The sequence below is a fragment of the Prinia subflava genome, chromosome W, assembly GCF_021018805.1.
Source record: "Prinia subflava isolate CZ2003 ecotype Zambia chromosome W, Cam_Psub_1.2, whole genome shotgun sequence".
NCBI classification, from domain to species: domain Eukaryota; kingdom Metazoa; phylum Chordata; class Aves; order Passeriformes; family Cisticolidae; genus Prinia; species Prinia subflava.
The window spans coordinates 10,339,850-10,360,966 of NC_086282.1; the positions used below are offsets into that span (position 1 = coordinate 10,339,850).

Below are 21,117 nucleotides of genomic sequence, written 5' to 3' on the forward strand. Positions count from 1 at the left end.
GCAGAGGGCATTAAGAAATTGAACACCTTGCCTGGACTGTCAGAGAACCCATCTGCAGTAGGACTCCTGAAGGTAGAAGAGCAACGAGTACCTGTTGCCACCTCAACAGTGCATTGCCGGCAGTATCGAACGAATCGAGATGCTGTGATCCCCATTCACAAGATGATCCGAGAGTTAGAGAGCCAAGGGGTGGTTAGTAAAACCCACTCACCCTTCAACAGTCCCATCTGGCCTGTGCGTAAATCTGAAGGAGAATGGAGATTGACCGTGGATTACAGTGCTTTGAATGAAGTGACTCCACCGCTGAGCGCTGCTGTGCCAAACATGCTGGAACTCCAGTACGAGCTGGAGTCCAAGGCAGCAAAGTGGTACGCCACAATCGACATTGCTAATGCGTTTTTCTCCATTCCTCTGGCTGCAGAATGCAGGCCTCAGTTTGCTTTCACCTGGAGGGGCGTGCAGTACACCTGGAACCGACTGCCCCAGGGGTGGAAGCACAGTCCCACCATCTGCCATGGACTGATCCAGGTTGCACTGGAAAAGGGTGAGGCTCCAGAACATTTACAATACATTGATGATATCACTGTGTGGGGAAACACAGCAGCAGAAGTGTTTGAGAAAGGAGAGAAAATCATCCAAATTCTCCTGGAAGCCGGCTTTGCATTAAGAAAAGTAAAGTTAAGGAACCTGTTCAGGAGATCCAGTTCCTGGGAGTGAAGTGGCAAGATGGACGGCGCCAGATTCCTACTGATGTCATCAACAAAATCACAGCTATGTCCCCACCAACCAACAAGAAGGAAACACAAGCTTTCTTAGGTGCTATAGGTTTCTGGAGGATGCACATTCCTGAGTACAGTCAGATTGTGAGCCCTCTTTACTTGGTTACCCGTAAGAAGAATGATTTCTATTGGGGCCCTGAACAGCAGCAAGCCTTTGCCCAGATCAAGCAGGAGATCACTCATGCGGTAGCCCTTGGCCCAGTCAGGACAGGACCAGAGGTGAAGAACGTGCTCTACTCTCCAGCCGGGAACCATGGCCTGTCCTGGAGCCTTTGGCAGAAGGTGCCTGGTGAGACCCGAGGCCGACCACTGGGATTCTGGAGTCGGAGCTACAGAGGGTCTGAAGCCAACTACACCCCAACAGAGAAAGAAATCCTGGGCTAGTATGAAGGAGTCCAAGCTGCTTCAGAAGTGATTGGTACCGAGGTACAACTCTTCCTGGCACCTCGACTACCCGTGCTGGGGTGGATGTTTAGAGGAAAGGTTCCCTCCACCCACCATGCCACCAATGCTACATGGAGCAAGTGGATTGCCCTCATTACACAGCGCGCCCAAATTGGGAAACTAAATCGTCCTGGGATTTTGGAGGTAATTACAAATTGGCCTGAGGGTGAAAGCTTCAGTCTCACTGGTGAAGAGGGAGAAGAGCAAGTGACTCGTGCTGAAGAAGCTCCACCATATAACCAACTGCCGGCAGAAGACACACGCTACGCTCTTTTTACTGATGGTTCCTGTCACCTTGTGGGGATGAACCGGAAGTGGAAAGCAGCCGTATGGAGCCCCACACGACAAGTTGCACAAGCTATCGAAGGAGAAGGTGGATCGAGTCAACTCGCGGAGCTCAAAGCCGTTCAGTTGGCCCTGGACATTGCTGAAGCAGAGAAGTGGCCAAAACTTTACCTTTATACTGATTCCTGGATGGTAGCCAATGCTCTGTGGGGATGGCTGAAGAGATGGAAGGAGGCGAACTGGCAGCGCAGAGGAAAACCAATTTGGGCTGCTGAAGAATGGAAAGACATCACTACCCGGTTAGAGAAACTACCTGTGAAGGTTCACCATGTAGATGCCCATGTCCCTAGAAGCAGAGCTAATGAGGAGCAGCAGAACAATCAGCAGGTAGATCAGGCTGCAAAGATAGGGGAGTTGAAGATAGATCTTGACTGGGAGCACAAAGGAGAGCTGTTCCTAGCTCGATGGGCCCATGATGCCTCAGGCCACCAGGGTAGAGATGCCACCTACAAGTGGGCACGAGACCGAGGGGTGGATCTAACCATGGACAGCATTTCTCAGGTTATTCATGACTGTGAGACATGTGCTGCCATTAAACAGGCTAAGCGGGTGAAGCCCCTCTGGTATGGGGGGCGGTGGTCCAAGTACAAGTATGGGGAGGCCTGGCAGATTGATTACATCACACTGCCTCAAACCCGCCAAGGCAAGCGCCATGTACTAACCATGGTAGAAGCCACTACGGGATGGTTGGAAACCTACCCCGTGTCTCATGCTACAGCCCGCAACACCATTCTGGGCCTTGAAAAGCAGGTCCTTTGGAAGCATGGTACTCCTGAGAGGATTGAGTCAGACAATGGGACTCATTTTAAAAATAATCTTATTAACACCTGGGCTAGGGAACATGGCATCGAGTGGGTGTACCACATCCCCTACCATGCACCAGCTGCAGGTAAAGTGGAGAGGTACAATGGATTGTTAAAAACCACTTTGAAAGCACTGGGTGGGGGATCTTTCAAGAACTGGGAGCAGCATTTAGCAAGAGCCACCTGGTTAGTTAACACTCGAGGTTCCACCAACTGAGCAGGTCCTGCCCAGTCTGAGCCCCTTAATATAGTAGATGGAGATAAAGTCCCAGTGGCCCATGTCAGAGGTTTGTTGGGGAAGACAGTATGGATTAACCCTGCCTTGAGTACAGGCAAACCCATTCGTGGGATTGTCTTTGCTCAAGGACCAGGTTATACCTGGTGGATAATGCAGAAAGATGGGAAAACCCGTTGTGTACCTCAGAGAGATCTGATTGTGGGATGATATCATTGTTTGCTGAGCGTTACCACCATTATGTACGTTAGATCATACAGATATGAGACAGAAGGAAATGTGAAAGTGTCAAAGGTCTGAGCAAGTAAGATGGAAGGAAATGTGTAAGTGTGGAAGGTTTGAGCAAGTGAGAAGAAAGTTTTTCATTGTGTTCAGTAACATGTTCACAATATGGGAAAAGGGGTGGAATGTCCTGGGGTGACAGGATATTTTCATGCTTTGTATCCCAAATCGTGTGTTTCTGTTCCCATGTTCTCAGTTTGTTTTGTCTATAGCTGAGCCCCTCCCCCAGCTGCTTGCTTTTGGCTTGCTTGCTGCTAGCTAGGCTCGCTTTGCTGGCTTTGCTCTCTTGCTTTCTGCTTTTTTGCTTGCTTTTTGCCATTTTTCTGCTTTTGTTTTTCCCCTTCTTTCCTTCCTCCCCTTCCCTGAAGACATCAGACCTGCTTTGGGCCCTGATTCGGGAATGTCAAGGGACCCCCCCCAGAGTCTGCACCTGAGAGAAGCTTTGGCACCCTCCCCAGCAGAGACTGCTCACCCTCTCTTGGACTGGTGAAAACACTTGTTGTCATCTCGGACTGTTTTTCTTGTGTTGGGGAGTGGGGTTTTTTTTGTTGTTTCTTAATAAACAAGTTTTTTCCACTTTTCCTCTGAGGAAATTCCTCCCAAACCAGGTGGTGGGGGAGGGAGTTGTGGAGATTTTCCCCTAATTTGTCCTAAACCAGGACACCTTGCTTCCTTGGTGGGAAGCATTAACAGGAAATTCGAGAGAGCACACCAAAAGCTATTTTTTTTCCTTTTATTCTTTAGGGTGTTTTCAATATATTAAACTGTGTTAACACTATAACAACAAAGGCAACTCTTATGGGAATAGGAGGCTGCTTTTCCCTATTGTTTGCAGAGAACCCTGGCTGTTGGAATGAATGATATGTTAATTTAGTGGCACAGTTGCTCAAGGGAGGACATAGCAAAGTCTCCTGTGGTACAGTGCACACAGTTTAAAATGGGCATGGTTAGAATTTAATCATTTGTTACAGGCCTTGCAAAGATGGTTCTCCAAAGCAAACACATTATGCAATACATTTTTTCTAATCACATCAGAAGAACTTTAGTTCATAAAGCACACCTTCTGAGCTGTTACGGACAACAGCTGCTCAGACATTTGAAGGAGGAGCTGGCAAAATAAAAAAAATAATAATAATAATTTAAAAAAAGCCTAAAATAGGCCTCAGAGATTTAATGTCCTATAAAATAGCTCCCTACAAGCTGTTTAAATGTCCTTTACTTCAAGAAATACTCCCAAGATTGTAGAGAGTTCCAGGGCAATACTTGCAGCAAGAACTCCTTGTGCTCCCTCTGCTTAGGGGGCTCCACAAACACACTGTAAAATTTATGCCTTTCACTTTCCAAATAACGTCATGTAGTCATCTGCAAAAATTAGTTTATATAAGCTTACAGAAGAAAGGAACATGTTAGCTCAGGGTCTTGTGTTTTGGGGTTTTTTTTTCAGTGCGGGTGGGCTGAGGGAGTAATCACTAATACCTACCATAAATCTGCTCACTCACAGCCTCATCTCACACACTACCACCACCTCTGTCTCACACCCACACTTTCCTTCCCATTTTTCCCTCTCTCCCTCCCCACAGACACTCCAGAATGTGTCTGAATTGGCTGTGCAGTGTTGCTGATTAAAATCTGCCAGTAGTGAGACAACTTACTATAGAGCCTACAAGGGGACTGTGTATTTATGAATGCAATAATTAATCAGTGCATAATAAGCACACACTGTACATACCATTTTTCTTTCCATACACAGACAGCTTCAATTACCGGGCAGGTTTCACTGTCACGACAATCTTCAGTTCCCAGTAGCTGCTCCCCCACCCTGCAGCGTTAGCAAAGACAAGCTCACTGTGTTAGAGCCTGCATTAATCTGCAAACCCACCCAAATACTGCTAAATTGATTAATTTTGCAGGTACAGGTATTCAGAAGAAAATGCCGTAGTTAGTGCCACAACTACTAGGCTGTCACAATTTTCCTTTTAAACTACTTTTTTCAGAGGCTCGGCTGTAAAGTGTACTCGTAGCTCTGAGCTGACAGACTAGTTTGCATCATAAGAACATATTTCATTTTAATGGCTTTATTTTTAAATTGTTTCAACTCTTTGAATTAATGGAGACTTAAAAAATAAATGAGACTGATAAAAATGCCAAGTAGAATATTTTCCCCTTTTTTACCTTTTAACATCAGGCTATATTTATTTTCAAGAAATTCAATAGTACCCAATAAGAGGACTGCACACCTTTTTCCCCCTTCAGTACCACTTTCTGCTCAAATACAAGAACAGAGATACTCTGCCCCAGAGATGTGCTTCCCTAACTTTCTGCTAAGCCATTTGAGCCTGCACTGATGATACCTGGAGGTGAGTAATCACCACAAGTTTTCATTGCAGTGCCACGGGCACAGAAGACAATTATGTGCCCTCCCTGACCCAAGGGCTAATGTTTATTGCAGACTTGCCACATGTAGGGACTGACCAGAAGGTTGCAGAGCTCTGCATTTGGCTTGGGAGCTGCTGCCTGGAGGACACTAGTACACATATATATATAAAAATATGAATACTTTTTTCTCTGTAATGGGCCACAAAGGGGATGACTTGGCTTTATTCTGCCAATATGCATAGGATTAAGGGTTTCTGCTTTAAGCTACTAACAACCTGAACAGGAGAATTACAGTAATTCTGCTAAAACCACACTGAATCCAAGGGACTGGCTGATAGCACACTTTTACCCTTCCCACTTCTCTCAAAAATGTAGCTGGCCCAACTCTATAAAGATGACTTCAACCAGCTATGCAAGGAGGCCCAACTTAAAGAATGGTCTTAGAGGAGCCACATGCAGCAGTGGGGACATTTCTCGCAAGACTTCTCAACATTTTGAGAATTAAATACTCAACATGGAGCAGTTTCTAAAGGGAAGTCAGGAATAGCAGTTAGCATGTGAAACACAGCTGAAAGTAATTTTGCTCACACCAGTCCATTTTAGCGCAAAGCATTTCACAGCAAACACAACAGCAAGATACTCCAGTAAACCTGCACTGCTTTAGGCCATGAGGTCACTGTTAGGACCCAAACACTGTTGTCATGGCATTAATTAGCAACACTTTGCCTATGCCAATGCTATTATTAATACCTTGAAATACTAATCTCTATTACTAATTAACAGTCAAATGCACTAAATAATTATTCATGTATTAGGAATGTATTACTGAATTCAATTACACGTTGAGAGCTGCGACTTATGAATCCTTCCCACAACATCACTTGTGCCAGAAAATATCCTTAAAAATTCAGCAACATTTAAAAGGCTTTTCATAACCAAGAACAAACCTCTAGGTTGGAATAAACTGTTAGGCCCTAGCTCCACAAGCCAGACAGGAGTCTGTCAACATGTCTGACTGTATCTCAGTTACCATTTCCAAATGCAGCAGCCACACTTAAGAGCTACAGTTATTCTACAGAAATTTAGCAATTCATCAATGAGAATACCAGTGCTCATCTGGAAATTCAGATTCTCCCTAAAACTAAGCCTGGCAACACAAGGAAGGATGCAGATGCCTCTGTATTTTGAAAACTGTAAATGTTATTCTGAACACCAAATATTGATTGTTTCAAGGAGATTACTGGCCTTCTGTTTGAACACAGCACAAAAACTAGTGAATATGCATTTTGAGAAAGATTTCACTTTCTACATTCATTAAGAGCCTTGGTATTTAGGTATTTCAGAGGGAAAACTGGGATGCAGTGAGAATCAAGATGACTGATGAGCAGTACTTACAGGAAATGTTATTTATACTGTGTCATGCTAAACCAACTTGGTTAAACCCATAGTTTAGTAATGATAGCTGCAATTCTGTGCCCATACATCCAGACTAAGTACCTGCATTTTCTCACACAAACACACACACAAACTGGTGTATACACTCCAGATTGAAAAAACCAACAGTCAGTAAACAATGAATATTAAATACTATACCTTTGAGTCATAATCTTATAGGCATCTGGCAGATAACAGCGGATATTCTCCATCTGAGCAGGATCAGAGTCACAGATTTTATCATCAGTCCTGCCGTAGTTGGCACTTTCGATCATGATAACATCTGTTCCCGGGCAGCGCAGCTCGATGGGGTAACTCTCACAGGACAGCTCCCTTCGGACCACAGCCATGGGCACTGGGGCACGGCTGAAAGCTGCAAGGATTAACACAGAAACACAGTCAACACTGACTTTCCACACTGAGGCTAAAATTAAAAGCAGAATCCCATTCAGCAGCAGGTTTTACCCATATGCTGTGCTGAGATAGTTTTGGTACCATTCAGATAAGATCTGCAGAAACAGGGTCTGGTCGCTGGCTTGCTGGCTGTCCAGAGAAATCACTTCTCTGGAGACTCAGTGACTTGATTTTTTCATTTTAAAAACAAGCTATAGATCCTTTTATGTAGGGTTTTAGAAATCCCTTATTGAAACAGGTAAATAGCAACTATGGCATTGTTATTATTTCTACTTACCAGGTGAAAAACTAGTCAGCTTTGATATATAAAATTACAGTCCTGTGGTGTACTTGAACAAGCAAAGAAAATTTTATGACAACAAGCAATCCAAGCACCGGGATCCCACCTAATCAGCAAGATTGCACCTGTCCTACAGCAGATGTAATAACATCTGTATTGCTCCTGGTCCTTTTCTTAGCCCTTAGAAAAAGTGATCCTAATGGCTTTTGCTGTAGCCTGCAGCATGCCAGGGGATGGCTGCAGGTTCTGGCAACCATTCCAAAGTTTGGGCCCTGCAGTGATACTTTCCATGGAAAGGCCAATTTATGGGATGCCAGATGATTTAAGTTCAGTCTTAGCTTTGTACTGGATCTGCCTAGATGGTCAAATAGCTGGCAAATACTTGTGAAATTAAAGAGCTCTCAGAAATCTTACCTGTTTTAAAAGAAATCCAGGCTACAGTTTGCAAAAGAAAAAAAAGAAACACACTCTGCGATGCCTTGAAAACAAAGCCCTAAAGTATTAGTAAACAATGTCACTTGACAACAAGCAATTGTATTTCCCATCTTTACAGCTTCTTGGATTCAAAGATCCTCAACAGCTTGACAAATGTGAATATATTAATCCCCAAATATCTAAATGAAGTAGCTACAGATTGTCTTTCTCAACTCAGCCACAGAAGGGTTTTGCAGCTTCCAGAAGATCTCATGGGAAATCCATGGTGATGCTAGGAACCAAATACTTGTTTCCCAGCCTAGCACACCAGTCACAAGCTGAAATAAAAGCCAACTCCTTTCCTCCTTTATTTCAGAAGAATGAAAACTCATCCACACCAGAAAGGCTTCCAGATATAGGGATGATATGCCCTCCCAGCTACATTTTTACACTTCCAACCACAAAACTCAACATACAACCCAAGCCTGTCTCTACATGAAGGTGACAGAGGTTTAAGCCTCCAGTAGATCCATGGCCCATCTGATACTAGGCATCTTTCAACAACTCCCCTTCCTCCTGGCCCCATTATAAAAACACCAAAATACCCTCCCTCTAAACCAAAAATGCCATCCAATGATCTGCTGGTTTGCTCCATAAAATTTCCCCATGGTACATGCACACCAAGTTTGCTTATGGAAAATAAGAGTATATTGATATTTCTCAGAATACCATTTTGACCATATCGAGGGTGCCCTGTCTGTCTGTCAGGCAGTAATCCAACACATTGACTTCCATGAATCCTTCTATTATTGTCAGTTGTCTCATTTATGTATCACTGGACAGATTCTCAGATTCTGATTTCTGTAAATCTGCAGGGAGTAGTTGGATATCAGACCTTCCCTGATGTGCCAGAGTTGTGGACTAATTGCCAAACTCCCAAGACAGACACGTGATTATTCTTCAACAATAGTTTGCACAATTAGCACAGCTTTAGGGTTTGGATCACTTGAGATGTCCTCCTTCCCTGAGATCAGAGAAATGGTTTTGCCCTGGGCTCATATTGCATCATATATTTGTGTAATGCAAAAAATTCTCACTTCCAACAACTTCTCCTGTTACAAGAGGAGGAAAATGAGGAGGACAAGCATGAACCCCTAAGGTGCACTGCCTCATTCTTACCCTTGGCTTGATACCACTTGTCAACAAGGTGAGTGAATAAAGGATGGGACAATGTTAGAGACAACATTTGATAGAAGAGATAAGCCAGCCAGAAAGGCAGAGTCAGCAAAGCCCAGCAATTTTAGTCTGCCCTACAAACAGCTTCAAGAGGTATTAAGTTTGCTTACAGAGATCTGTCCACAGAAGCCTGCAGCAGGCCCTGCTCTGTCAAACACTGGACTCTGTATGGCAGAAGGCCAGTGCTGACCAAAAAACTTCTCATGCCAGGATTCTGATTTTGGAAAAGAGCTGTGGTGAGCTCTCCTCTCAAACGTGTTCTGTGCTGAACTTGAGCAGATTGGTGACATGGGAGGCAGAAGGTTTCTAGCAGCTTTTGGCAGAATGCTGAGGCCAAGGCCTCTCCCTCCTCCTGCCATGTGCTTAGATGACTCCCATTAACTGCCAAAAAATGACTAAATGAGGTTTACAGTCAATATTATCTTCTTGGAGCTATGTTTGGCCCAGTCCTTGGGCAATTTGGATCTTTTTCTCTGGAAGGTTAACGTAGGCTATACAAAGGGCAAAGAGAGCTTCTAATACTACTTTTCTTTTTACAGTTCCCACTACAGAATACAAAACTTCTGAGCCACACGCTACAGAAAGTATATTTTTGCTCTTAATTCCTATGTTTTGGGGTCTTTTTCAGTAACTATCCTATATCAAAGACAGACATTAAACATGTGAAGGCTGAGGAAAACCCTGCTTAAAATCACAAAAATTAAATGCCTCAGAATTCACTCATTCAAACCTGGTGCATTTGTCAAACAGCAATACTGTACAAATGCAGGTAACCTTAACTCTTTTGTTATGATGGAAATAAGACATTAAGAATTACTAACAACAAATTACAAAACCATTAAAAATATTTTTCTACTTCAAAGGAAAACACATTTCTAGTATCATGGGTGTGTTTCCTCCTGTATATGAGACTTTACAGCATTGATCTCCTAAAATTGCATGCATATCAGTTCCAAGGATGGCCCCAAAACAACCTAAACCCAAGCTGAACACCCCTTCCCCAAAACAACAGCTCATGTTCTACTCTCCAGTAAAGAATCTCTGGACAGATGATGCAAACATTTCTAGATTCGGCTTTAAACTTCCTGAAATTCACCTTTTTGCCTTTCACATAATCACTTGACTGCTTGCTGTAAGAAGGACAGCACTCACAGACACCTCCCTGTGGTATCATGGAGTCAACATTTGCATTTATTTTCTGGATAAAAAGCATAAAAAAAGATAACACCCTGGAAAAGCTAGAAGCAGCTGATTACTGTAATACAGCATGATCTCCTATCATGCTTTCTCCTAAAGCAATAGGCACATGTTTTCCATCCTGCCATAGTCCACCAAATCACTTGCTCCGCATGGCTGTTTTTTCCTACTCCAGTATGTGCAATAACTACTCTGAAGGGAGTTTAGAGCCTGGCTGTTTATCTCCTTGTAAACATGTTTTTTGTTGTTGTGTCCCTATATGATAATCTTATTTAATAATTTATACTGGTTTTCCTGTAAGGAGCAAAGATGTTTTGCTTTTTGCAGTGAAACAAGATAAATCAAAGCCCATCTGTGAAATACACAGCACGATTGTATTAATTCATTAATGTACTTCTCTCTTCTTTGAGAAGCTCCCTATCTTTGCAGTCTCTCATTGAGCTCCTTATTTAATCTCCTAAATAAGTGACCTAATTGTTGGCTTCAAGTCAAGAGGAGCTGATGGCTGCTCACTACTTTGAAAAACAGGTGTCTTTTTCCAGGATCCTATGTGCAGACAGCCATCTAAATACAGAACTTAAAAAGAGTGTTTTTCAAATTCTTAAACGTTTAAAAGTGTGCCAACTTGAGTTTTATACGTGCAGCCATTTGGTGGAAAATAATCCTCCTGAGCTTCTGCAGGGCAAAGTGAGAGCAGAGGGTGAAAAGGCAACAGATAATGACAGGATTTTATCTGGGCGTTTTAGAACTCCTTTGTCTCTGCTAATTTCAGGAGCTGGAAAATTAAGTAAGTCATCAAAATCTTGTGCTTTTTCTCCCCCTCGCTTTTGACCTCAGAACATAATTGCCTCTTGTCATGCCTGCAGGGTATGGGCTTGTAGTTATCACTGTGTGCTTAATCAAGTGGCGAAATAGCCTTTAAATTGTGTCTCCTTGGCTGCTAGAGACTTGTTGAGCTCTGTTACATTTAGAGGCATGATGGCAGTAGATGTACTTTTAAAAGAAAAGTGTGGGTTGATGCTTTTAATTAGGTTTCATATGCAATTTTCCCAGCAAAATCATGTTCTGGCTCAGAATTTTCAGAGCGAAATTTCAGTACATATTTAAGGGCCGTGAAACAAAAGCTGGAATTGTAGAGAGAATTATTTTCACAAGCTCTGTATATGATTTGGTCTGCCCAGCTAAGTATCTGACTTACTGTTCCCAAGTGCAAAAAGAGCATGCTGGGGGAAGAGGTTTCTTAGTAATTTGGAAGAATGCTTCTGTGTTTGTAATTTTGTAGTATTTATTACTCCCACAGTTCACCTTGGCTCTGTGGGGAAAAAATCATGAAGTGATAATAATAAAGTCTCCCTCCCCTTATTCTCAAGCCTACTAAGGTGTGGGTAGGAGCAGAAATCCCTTTCAGTCAATGAGTCAATGGGCTTTGTAGGGCTCACTGCACATTCCGAAGTGCTTTTCTAAACCAGGGCCTACTTTTCCCTATTAGGATATGAAGTCTCCATAGTGCATTTGTTTGCAGCATACAGAAACTGCCCAGTATTTCTTCTCTGTCTCTCTTTTCCTTAATCCAAATGATGCCTGGCCTCTGATCTCAAGAACAATATTAGTAGAAAGCAAAAGCTTGAGTTAAAGATGGTGACAACAAACTTTTCTCAAGCATCCAATACTCCCATTTCCCAGTACTTTCACAAATATCAACAAAGTTCTGACAAGCTTAAAATAGCTTGGTTGGTCTAAAGTTTTCTGAAATCTTATGATTAATATACAAATATACCATTCTTTCTCTCCCAATTTCTCTACAGATGCTGACAATAAAAATAAATAAATAAAATAAAAAATAACGCAAACAACTTTGTCTTTTCTAGAGGCACAAGGTGGAAAAGCCTTTCTTCTGCTCTTAGCCTGCAGTGGGTTAAAGAAAGGTGCATCCTGCAGACAAAGGCTGGTATCCAGACATTGCAGCAAATGCTTGCAACATCCATATCCAGCTCCCCCAGGGAAGAAATGAAGATTGAAGGCAGCCAGTGTGGCTGAAGAGCTGAAGCCATCAGCAGTACAAGGCTGGACAGTCCTAGTCCCCACTCCCAGCTCTCCCCTATGTGCCTCAGATGACTGCTGTCTCATCTATCAAAACGGGAACATTATCTTCTCTCCCCTATTAAGCACTCTAAAATCTGCTACAGAAAGGAAGAATTAGATGTATCCTCAGAAAGTGAAGCATGTGGCTTCAGATTTGGTTTCCCCCATGAATCAAATACCCACATCTTCTTAGATCATCTCAGGCTTTCTTATTTTACAGATGATATCAAAAGCAATTAGCAACTTTCCTTTGGTCACCTTCACCTTGATCCCCCTTACCCAGCAAACAGGCAGCTAAACTGAAAGAGCATCTTTTTACATGGTGGGATGGAGTAAACAAAAAAAAAAAGACAAGAGAAACAGAAGGCTGAGCAACACCCCAGCCAAAGCAACCAAAGAAAAGCTAAAAACCAGAAAATCCCCACACACTTCCCTGTGCTGTTTATGTGGATGTTGAGGCCAACTATCTTATGGTTACATAAATTGCTTACTCTATCTCCATTATAACATGCAAGGGGCACCTGCTAGGGATTTTCTCCCTGCTTCTAGGAGTGAAAACAGAATAGATGTTCATCTGTAAGTTTATATCTCATGCCCTCCTCCACAATTAAAAGGATACACAGAAGGTTGTAGCAAACATGGAGAGGATTTTTTGTATGGACTGCCAAATTCACACACAATCAGTGAATTTTCCAAGGCAACACAACTAAAGATACAAACAGGAGCACAAAAAACTCCCAAACCTAGCCAAGTCCTTAACTGACCATCTCTGAAGCAAGCCTGTCTCCATGCATAAGCCTCATGGAAAGCACCTTTTAATCCATGGCAGATCTCCTTCCACATTTCTAGGCATCCAAGATCTCAAAACAGTGCTGGACAAACAATTGGCCCTTTCCACCACCCTCTAGAAGACCAAAAAGCCCAGGGACAGCAGCCAGAGGATTAAGCACCAGACAGCTACATCCTGGGGTAATTCTACTGCTTACTCTTCATTCCACCAATACTCCTCATCTCTTTGCCATGCTCAGCTGATAAATATCCTTATTCTTTCTCCTTACATTCCCAAACTGTTGGAGTCCATGTTTCCATGGATCCTCCACAGAGAGTGAAAAGTGAAGGAATTGAATTAAAACCTTTAGAAAAATTAGAATATATAAAGCTATATATGCATAAAGTAGAAATCTAAGCCTCAGTTTTAAGCTTCACATGCCCTAAGTGCCTAGTTGTTAGTGTAGAAGTACAGAGCTTCAGGCCTAGTGATAGAGTTTAGACACAACAAAAATAGAGTAGAGCACTGTTTATAATTTTTGGTATGAATTTTGCACAAATAAGATAAAGTTTTTTACGTATGTTAAGATAGAGTTTTTCACATAACAAGATAGAATTTTTACTCACAATAAGATAGAACTTTTCTGCTGGTAAGATAGAGTTTTTGCACTGATAGATATGCTATATGCGTAGGTTTTTGATGCTGCTTTTCGTAGTTTTTCGTAGTTTTACGAACTTAGAAAATTGCACCTAGATTGGGTAGTGTGCAGATAAAGATATGAATATGCATTTGTAACTTATGGATAAAAAGCCTCTGGGCTGAAAGTGAAGGTATCGATTGATCAATCCGATCTATCGATCCAACTTTCACCTTCTGCAGCCTGAGGAAGGAGCCCTGCCAGGGAGCCGAATGGGATTCTAAAGGTACCATCTATTGTAGTCTTTGTTGCCTGGGGTCTGGGCCCTGGGGTCCCGTCCCTTCCCTTTCCTCCTGCGGCATTTGCCCCGGAACTCTGTTTGGGGCTGCCGGGGACTCTGCGAGGGTTCAGGACCCCGGGACCCCTTCTTGCCTCTGCGACCCCGGGACCCCCTTCCTGTTCCTGCGATCCCTGCGGCCGGGAACTCCGCGTGGAATTCGGGACCTTGGGACCCTCTTCCTGTCACTACGATCCCACGGCCAGGAACTCTGCTGGGTTCAGGATCCCTCACTGCCATCATGACCCTGCGGCCGGGGACTCTGTGCAGGTTCTGAATCTTGGGACCTTTTCTGTCACTGTGATCCCCGCAGCTGGGACCCCTGTCTGGGATTTGTGATCTCGTGATCCCTTTCTGTTATTGCGACCCCACGGCCAGAAACCCTGTTTGGGGTCAGGAGTTGAAGGTTGTTTTATCCTAAGGCTGGAATGTTATGTTTAATTCCATGTTAAGATTACTGTTTATTCTGGAATTTTATTTCTAAGACTTTATACTCATATACTTTATACTCATAACCGATTGTGACATGGTAAGACCGCTCATTTAGGACTCTCGCACCTTCAGATACATGCTTTCATATAATAAACAATTCTGTTTACAACCTTAAAATATTCTTAGACCTTTAAGACTTATAACCCATAGAAATGGCCTCAGCACCAAACCCTTACTCAAAGTATGGAGAAGCTTTCCTTATAAGTAAGAAGCATTAGATTCTCTTTGAAACTCTCAGTATCTTCCTAGAGAAGAGAAAAGAAACTCTCAGACAGTGGACAAAGTGTACTGTGGAAAATCAGCAGAAAAAGACAACCACAGTGAAATGGATCCATTTGGACCCAGGGATGAGTGTTCACAAGGGAAATCGGTCATTGCAAGGCCCTGGGAGAGAAGAAAATGAAGCGATAAAAGAACAAAATCACAGAATTAAGATGGTGGCTCTGAATGGAGGAGTTTGACAGGAGGAAATGACTGAGGGAGGCACTGTGTGAACACAGACTGAGCCAGGGAGACCCAACTCAGGCCTGTGGGAGGAAGCAGCACAACAGCAATACTGTGCTTCCTTTCTGATTCTCCATTCTCACCTTCTGGGACTCATGAGCTGTTGCCTCATTCCTGAATGATGGGAAACTGAGAACTGCAACAAACTTGCCTTTCAACAAGGCCTCATCCTCACCTATTTTCCCTTTATGGAGAAGTGAATACCTCTGAAGCTGATTTCTAAACTGGAGCAAGGCATCACCAAGGGTCACCACCCTCCAAGCTGCTGAAGAGGCAGTGGTCTGGAGTAAGTCCACCTGCCAGGAGAGGGTTGTTGAAAGGTAAAGGGATCCTGCTTCCTTCCCAAGACAAACCCTCCTATCTCCAGCCATGGCTCCCTGCTGCTGGACATGCATCCAGTTCTGTGCTTGCTGCTCCCCTTCATGAGGCAGGTCAACTCAATAATTCACCAAGAAATTAAACCAGTGGGAGGAGAAGGGAAGGGGGGGATTTCTGCTGGGCTGAGAGTTGAATCAGCTCAGAAAAGGTCAGCTCAGGTCATAGGGAGAAAGCAAAAGATTTTTAGAAGGAAGGGAGGCTGAATTTAGAGTGCTTTTCAAAAATACATGGCAACCTACCTTCAAATCAGAGGTCAGAAGCACAGTCCCAGCCTGAGCTAAATGTCACTTCAATTAATTTAATTAAAGCAGAAGCAACAAGTTGAGAACAACAGACAAATAAAACGTGGCCTCCAAGGGGACGTTGAATGCAAGTGCTTTAATATTTAGGCCCCATCATAGGAAAAAACCTATCTCCAAGTATCTTTTCCTTTGCAGTGGATCATCTAATTTGTAATGAAAGGCACACATTAGATACTTAGATAAAAATTTTCTTTAAATTTACAGACTTCCTTCATGTGAATTACCTGTCAAATGTAGGAAAGCTGTGCACAGACAGGGAAAGTGTCTGAGTTTAAAGCCCTGCACTGTGGTGCTTAATTTCTGTAACCAACCTTTATGATAAACTTGCCCTCCAGCCTAACAGTGACATTATTAAAATATCTGGCTTTTATATCCTGGTCCGTAACACTGAGACATTTGTACTCTCAATAAAGGAAGCATTAGGTTCTGAGCCACAGGGACCAGTCCTTTTTACAAATCCATACACCACAAATTTCACTGGGATCCTTAGTAAGGGAAAACATTGCACTTATTTCTTACCCAACTCAAAGTTATTGTTGTTAAAATAAGCACTCAACTGTCTCCAAAAACACCCCCCAAATCCACAAAATCAGAGAAGCTTTGACTTTGACATTGCTGAATGACCTTGATATCTCAAATTTATTACAGCACAAATTTATGTGGTGAAGCGAGTAGGATTTAAGTAATAACAGAATTCTCCCCATTTCAAATTACTCTAATGTAGGTTTTAATTATAGCCATTAGTAAGGTTAATTTTTTAATCTCATACAAAAACTCTTATAAACCACCATAATGGTATAATCAGAGGCAGTTAGATAAATGAGCATCAAGGGTTTAGCCTAAGAACATTAAGTAAAAAGAATCTGTTCATAATTTTCAGATTTCATATTATATCATAAGTTCACTTAAAATTATAGTTTGATTTTGTTCCCATTTAAAACACTAGCTTAAAATTCCTACACTTTGTAAAATAACACAAAGCTAGAATAGCTTTCCTGTTACCAGCAGAGCTATTTTAGGTTTGCCATTAGAATGGGCTTCAGTAGGATTTAGTGGTGGCCTAGAGGGATATTTCCCAAGTGCTCTTCTGCATCTTGTACCAGTGTGAACTGGAAAGTGGCAGCTCTGGGCTACAGGAAGCAGGATGAGGATAACTGGAGAAGGCCAAGACAAAAATGGATTCTCAAAAGTTGGAGATAGTCTGCCACTGAAGATCAAACAGCACAAATTTGACTTTTATCTCACCAAATGAGAAAAATATGGGGGAGGGGGAGAGAAAGGGGGAAACCCCAAACATAAAACCACACCAAAGTAATTAATCGACCCCAAAAAACCAAAAAAGTCTGGAAGAGACCCAGTGAACTCAGCAAGTTCAGAAATTCTTTTAAGGCTGTCAAAAATTAGAGAGGTTGGATGTATTTGGAGCTTTGCTGAAGAGCTGCAAATAATAGATTCCTACCAAGTAATACCTTCACAAAGTTAAAGTTTAATTTTGATTTTCAGCTCCCTGAAAAGCCTCTGAAGGGGAACATTAAAGCTCTTGTAGAAATATCTGCATTATTACAGAAATGATGAACAGCAAGAGTGAAGATTACTTTGTGCTGTTTACACACTTGTTTATCAGACCAGTAAATCTATTTTTAAGTTTGTACTCCTGGAAAGGAGAACTATATGAAATCTGGAGAACTGTCCAGAGAAAAAGACAGGCAGGCAAAAAAGAATTTCTATCAAAGTATTAGAGCCTGTCACTCAAATATCTGTAGAAAAGTCTGGGGAGCCAAATATTTACCATTTAAACCAACTGCTTTACATCAAAGGCAAAAAATGACACCTTTAGTGTTCGTTTTACAAGAAGTTACCCAGATCTCAAAGATTAGCCATCTCAAGGAAGTAATATGTCTAAATCATAGATCATTAATAACTGATTTTTCTTTGTGTTCTAGCCATCACAGCTCCTTTGAGTCTCTGCCATAAACAGCAACAGGGAATTTGTTCTTTCCACTAGCCGTAACTGTGAAAGTTTTATGAAGAAGTCTGAGACTACCTTAAGATCTTGACTTCTCAGAATTGCATTCCATTATATTTTATATATATATGTACACATTTTCTTAAACTTCTAGAAAGGCATGATGCATATGAAGCAGGCAAAATGGCAAGCGTAGTTTTCTACATGGCACGATGACATTTGGGGTCCCCTACTGAACACACCTTAAAGGTCACTGATTTTTAGAAATCAACGGGTGCTTCTTACTGTAGATTACCTGTGAGTAATCTACAAAGATAACTCAGTCCCCAGCTGCTGGATGAGGTTTTCCATAGCATGCCATATATGAGCTCTACCACAGGAACACCAGCACGAGATCCAAGATCCTTTTTTGCTGATACACTAACGAAAATTACAAGTAGGCTGTGCCAAGCCATTCTTTCCAGTCCTCTGAATCATGACTCCCCAAACTCTATGACGTTTACTCCCCCTCCTCCTTTGACCTCAAAATAGCAAGGATTTCACCTTGAAGTTACTAGCAGCTTCAAAGAGCTTTTCAGAAGCGTTTACATTCATCTGAACAGTGCCCAACTTTATTTACTTCCCCTCAATCTTAAAAATAAAGAACAGTAGGAGAATTATATTTGGGAAATGAACTGAAACATGCACACTTGCTCCAGGTGGAAATATACCTGAAGTAAAAGCAGATTTTCAAGGAATTCACATATTTTTGCCCGTAGTACCCCTTTCTCCTCAGCAGAAAATAGCAAAACATTAAAACTAATAAATTACCTCCAGAAAATGGGTCACCTTCTAGGAAACATAACTATAATCTTGAGTGATGAAGTTTCTTATTGTGCCCACCTGCTCACAGCAAGCACTGTGATTAATTATTTTCCCACCTAATATAACCTGTGCAAATATTGCTCCAGAAACACTATATATCTAGATATGGGTGTGTGTTGATATAAAACTTAGATGCACACAATATAGCCCCCATCTCAAGGTGAGTCACAAAAAAAATTTAAAAAAAACCCCTGAAATATTGCTCAGCTGTAGGCTCCCAGAAATGCCCTGGACATATCAATTGCTCCCAGAAAAATTATATGAACAGCTGAGAGCTTCTGGAGTTTGTAGTAGGGAGGAGATGCTACCCTGTGGTACCACCAGGACTGCCATTGCAGATCGGGGCAGCCAGGGCACAACAGTGTGGCCAAACTCGCCTTACTACATTTTTATCTGCAATAAAACATTCTGAATCTTGCCCTCCCACACTCCACCAGCGTTGGAGGTGTCCCAGTGTTGCAGCCATGAGGCCTGAGAGGCCTCCCTGGCGGTCAGTCACCTAAAGGAAAAGAAATGCCTAGTCATGGTGACTAGGCCAAATAACCCCTCTCCTGCCCTTGGACCCTCTCTTATCTCCCTGTAAGACAATAGGTCACTTTCTACCCCGACTCATACCATTGGACCATTTCTCAAAACCTCGGTACCCTATATAAACCCCACTTTTGCCCAGCTCAGTAGAAGAGCTGTCCCTGAAACCCTTCACGGAGGATGCCAATAAAGATTCATCTGTGGAACTTCATACAGCGGTTCTCCTCTCTCTCCCTGCGTCTGCCAAGGCACTTAGTAAGCTTATGAGCTGAATATCACTAAAGCTGAAATCACTATAAGAGCTGTCACTGCAAAGCTGAAATCACTGATAGCTAAGCTTGCTAAGTATTGCCTGTACCTGGGAGCTTTGCCTGAGGTACTTGGACAGGAGGTAATTAACAGTATTCCCTATCCAGGAACACCTAAGGCAGCCGGGATCGGACTGAAGCTACCGGGAGAAAACAAAAACTGGCGCACCAAACTGGGTAAAAAAGCCCAACAGAGCAGCCTTCATCGAGAAGAGTAACTGCCTTGGTTCGCTACAGCCTTCTGAAGATAACTTCTCCGTTATAGAAGAATCTATCTTCAGAGGCCGTCTGACAACCCTCTCAATCCAGCCCTGAGGAGTCAGACATTGGCAGACCACCCTACCAGCAGTCTTTTGACCCGCATTCGGCTGAAGTGTAAGTATATTACAGCCGTTTTTGCGCACTTCTTTACTTGGGTCTTTTTCTTTTTCTTTTTTTTTTTTTTTTCCTCATTTTTTCTGCTGGGAGGGGAACGGGAACCACATTAGAATGGGATCAAAAAATAGTAAATTAAAACGATCCCAGAATGAGAGAGACTTATATTTACAAATCTTAGAAATTCTATCCCTTAACAACCCTTCTTTCTCTAAAAGTAAATTCTTAAAAACTAACTTGAAAAAGTTTATAAAATGGATTATTTTCCAGTTTCCAGATACTAATACACACTCTATCACTTTAGATTCTTTTTGGGACTCAGTGGGGATAAAAATATACACTTCCCAAATTAATCGAAACTTCTCTGTTACGTGATTTTTACCCATTTTTCATAATATTACCAAAGTAGTAGAACAAACAAATATTAAGAAATCTCAAAGTCCCCCTGCGGAGAGCATTCCGACCTTATCTCTCCCGCCAGACACCGTCCTTTCGAATGCTAATCTTCCCCCTCTCAAAACGTCGGCCGCCACAGGTGGGTAGGGCCTGAATGCGCCGTGCCCGCCGAGAAAACAAAATCCCAGGATACAAGTTTCTATTAATTTTCCACTCCAGCCCTCAAGGTGGTTAACAATAGCCTAAAAAGCATTAATAACAAGTGTGAGTAGTCACGGAGACATTGTGCTCAGTAAAAAGAAAATTAAAACAAAAAAACCTTGTATTGGTTAAAAGGCAGTTCAATGAAAATACGGCTGAAAAAAATTATCTAAGTTGCTTCAGGAGAAAAACACTGCAAACAACTGTGATGGATAGAAGACTTTTCTAATCCTTTTTTTTAAAAAAAAAGCCCACAATCACTAGACTTGTTTCAAAATGCCCTCCTTCAAAAGGTAGATGAAAGAAGTAAATTTTTTGCTGATCTATCTGGCAGCAAAAACCAGGATATATTTGCCCAGCCTAACCAGAGAGAGATAGTGAGCCCAAAGGCAAAGAAATATTTTTGACAAAAAAAATCTGATAAAAGAGTCCATTCCTCCTTCCCCTATAAATAAGGTGTCAGAGAGAGCAGGACTTTTTTCAAGCCCCAGCACTGCTGTGACACCAGAGGATGCTCAGGCATGTGAAAAACGTGAGATGATTAATTCATGTTCTTATGGTAAATTGGAAAATTATAAAGCTGTATAAATTTATATCAGGTAAAAGTCTATGTTTTAGGAGGTTTCTCCATTCAGAAGGGAACAAAAGACTTTGCAGCTTTCTCAAGTATTGGGAGGGGACCTGTTGAGATGAGCCGGTATCAGCAACTCACACCTCGGGAGCCACCTTCACAGACCAT

General features: G+C 42.2%; 1 protein-coding gene across 2 annotated transcripts in view; it reads right to left on the minus strand.

Annotated features, from left to right (window-relative positions):
• Positions 1 to 21,117, minus strand: part of LOC134563470 (adhesion G protein-coupled receptor L3-like) — a 694,578-nt gene that overhangs the window by 328,649 nt on the left and 344,812 nt on the right. For both annotated transcript variants that reach the window (XM_063421391.1, XM_063421389.1), the window contains exon 5: positions 6,858 to 7,071. In XM_063421391.1, coding sequence (XP_063277461.1) covers positions 6,858 to 7,071 — 214 coding nt within the window. The remainder of the gene's footprint in view (positions 1 to 6,857; positions 7,072 to 21,117) is intronic.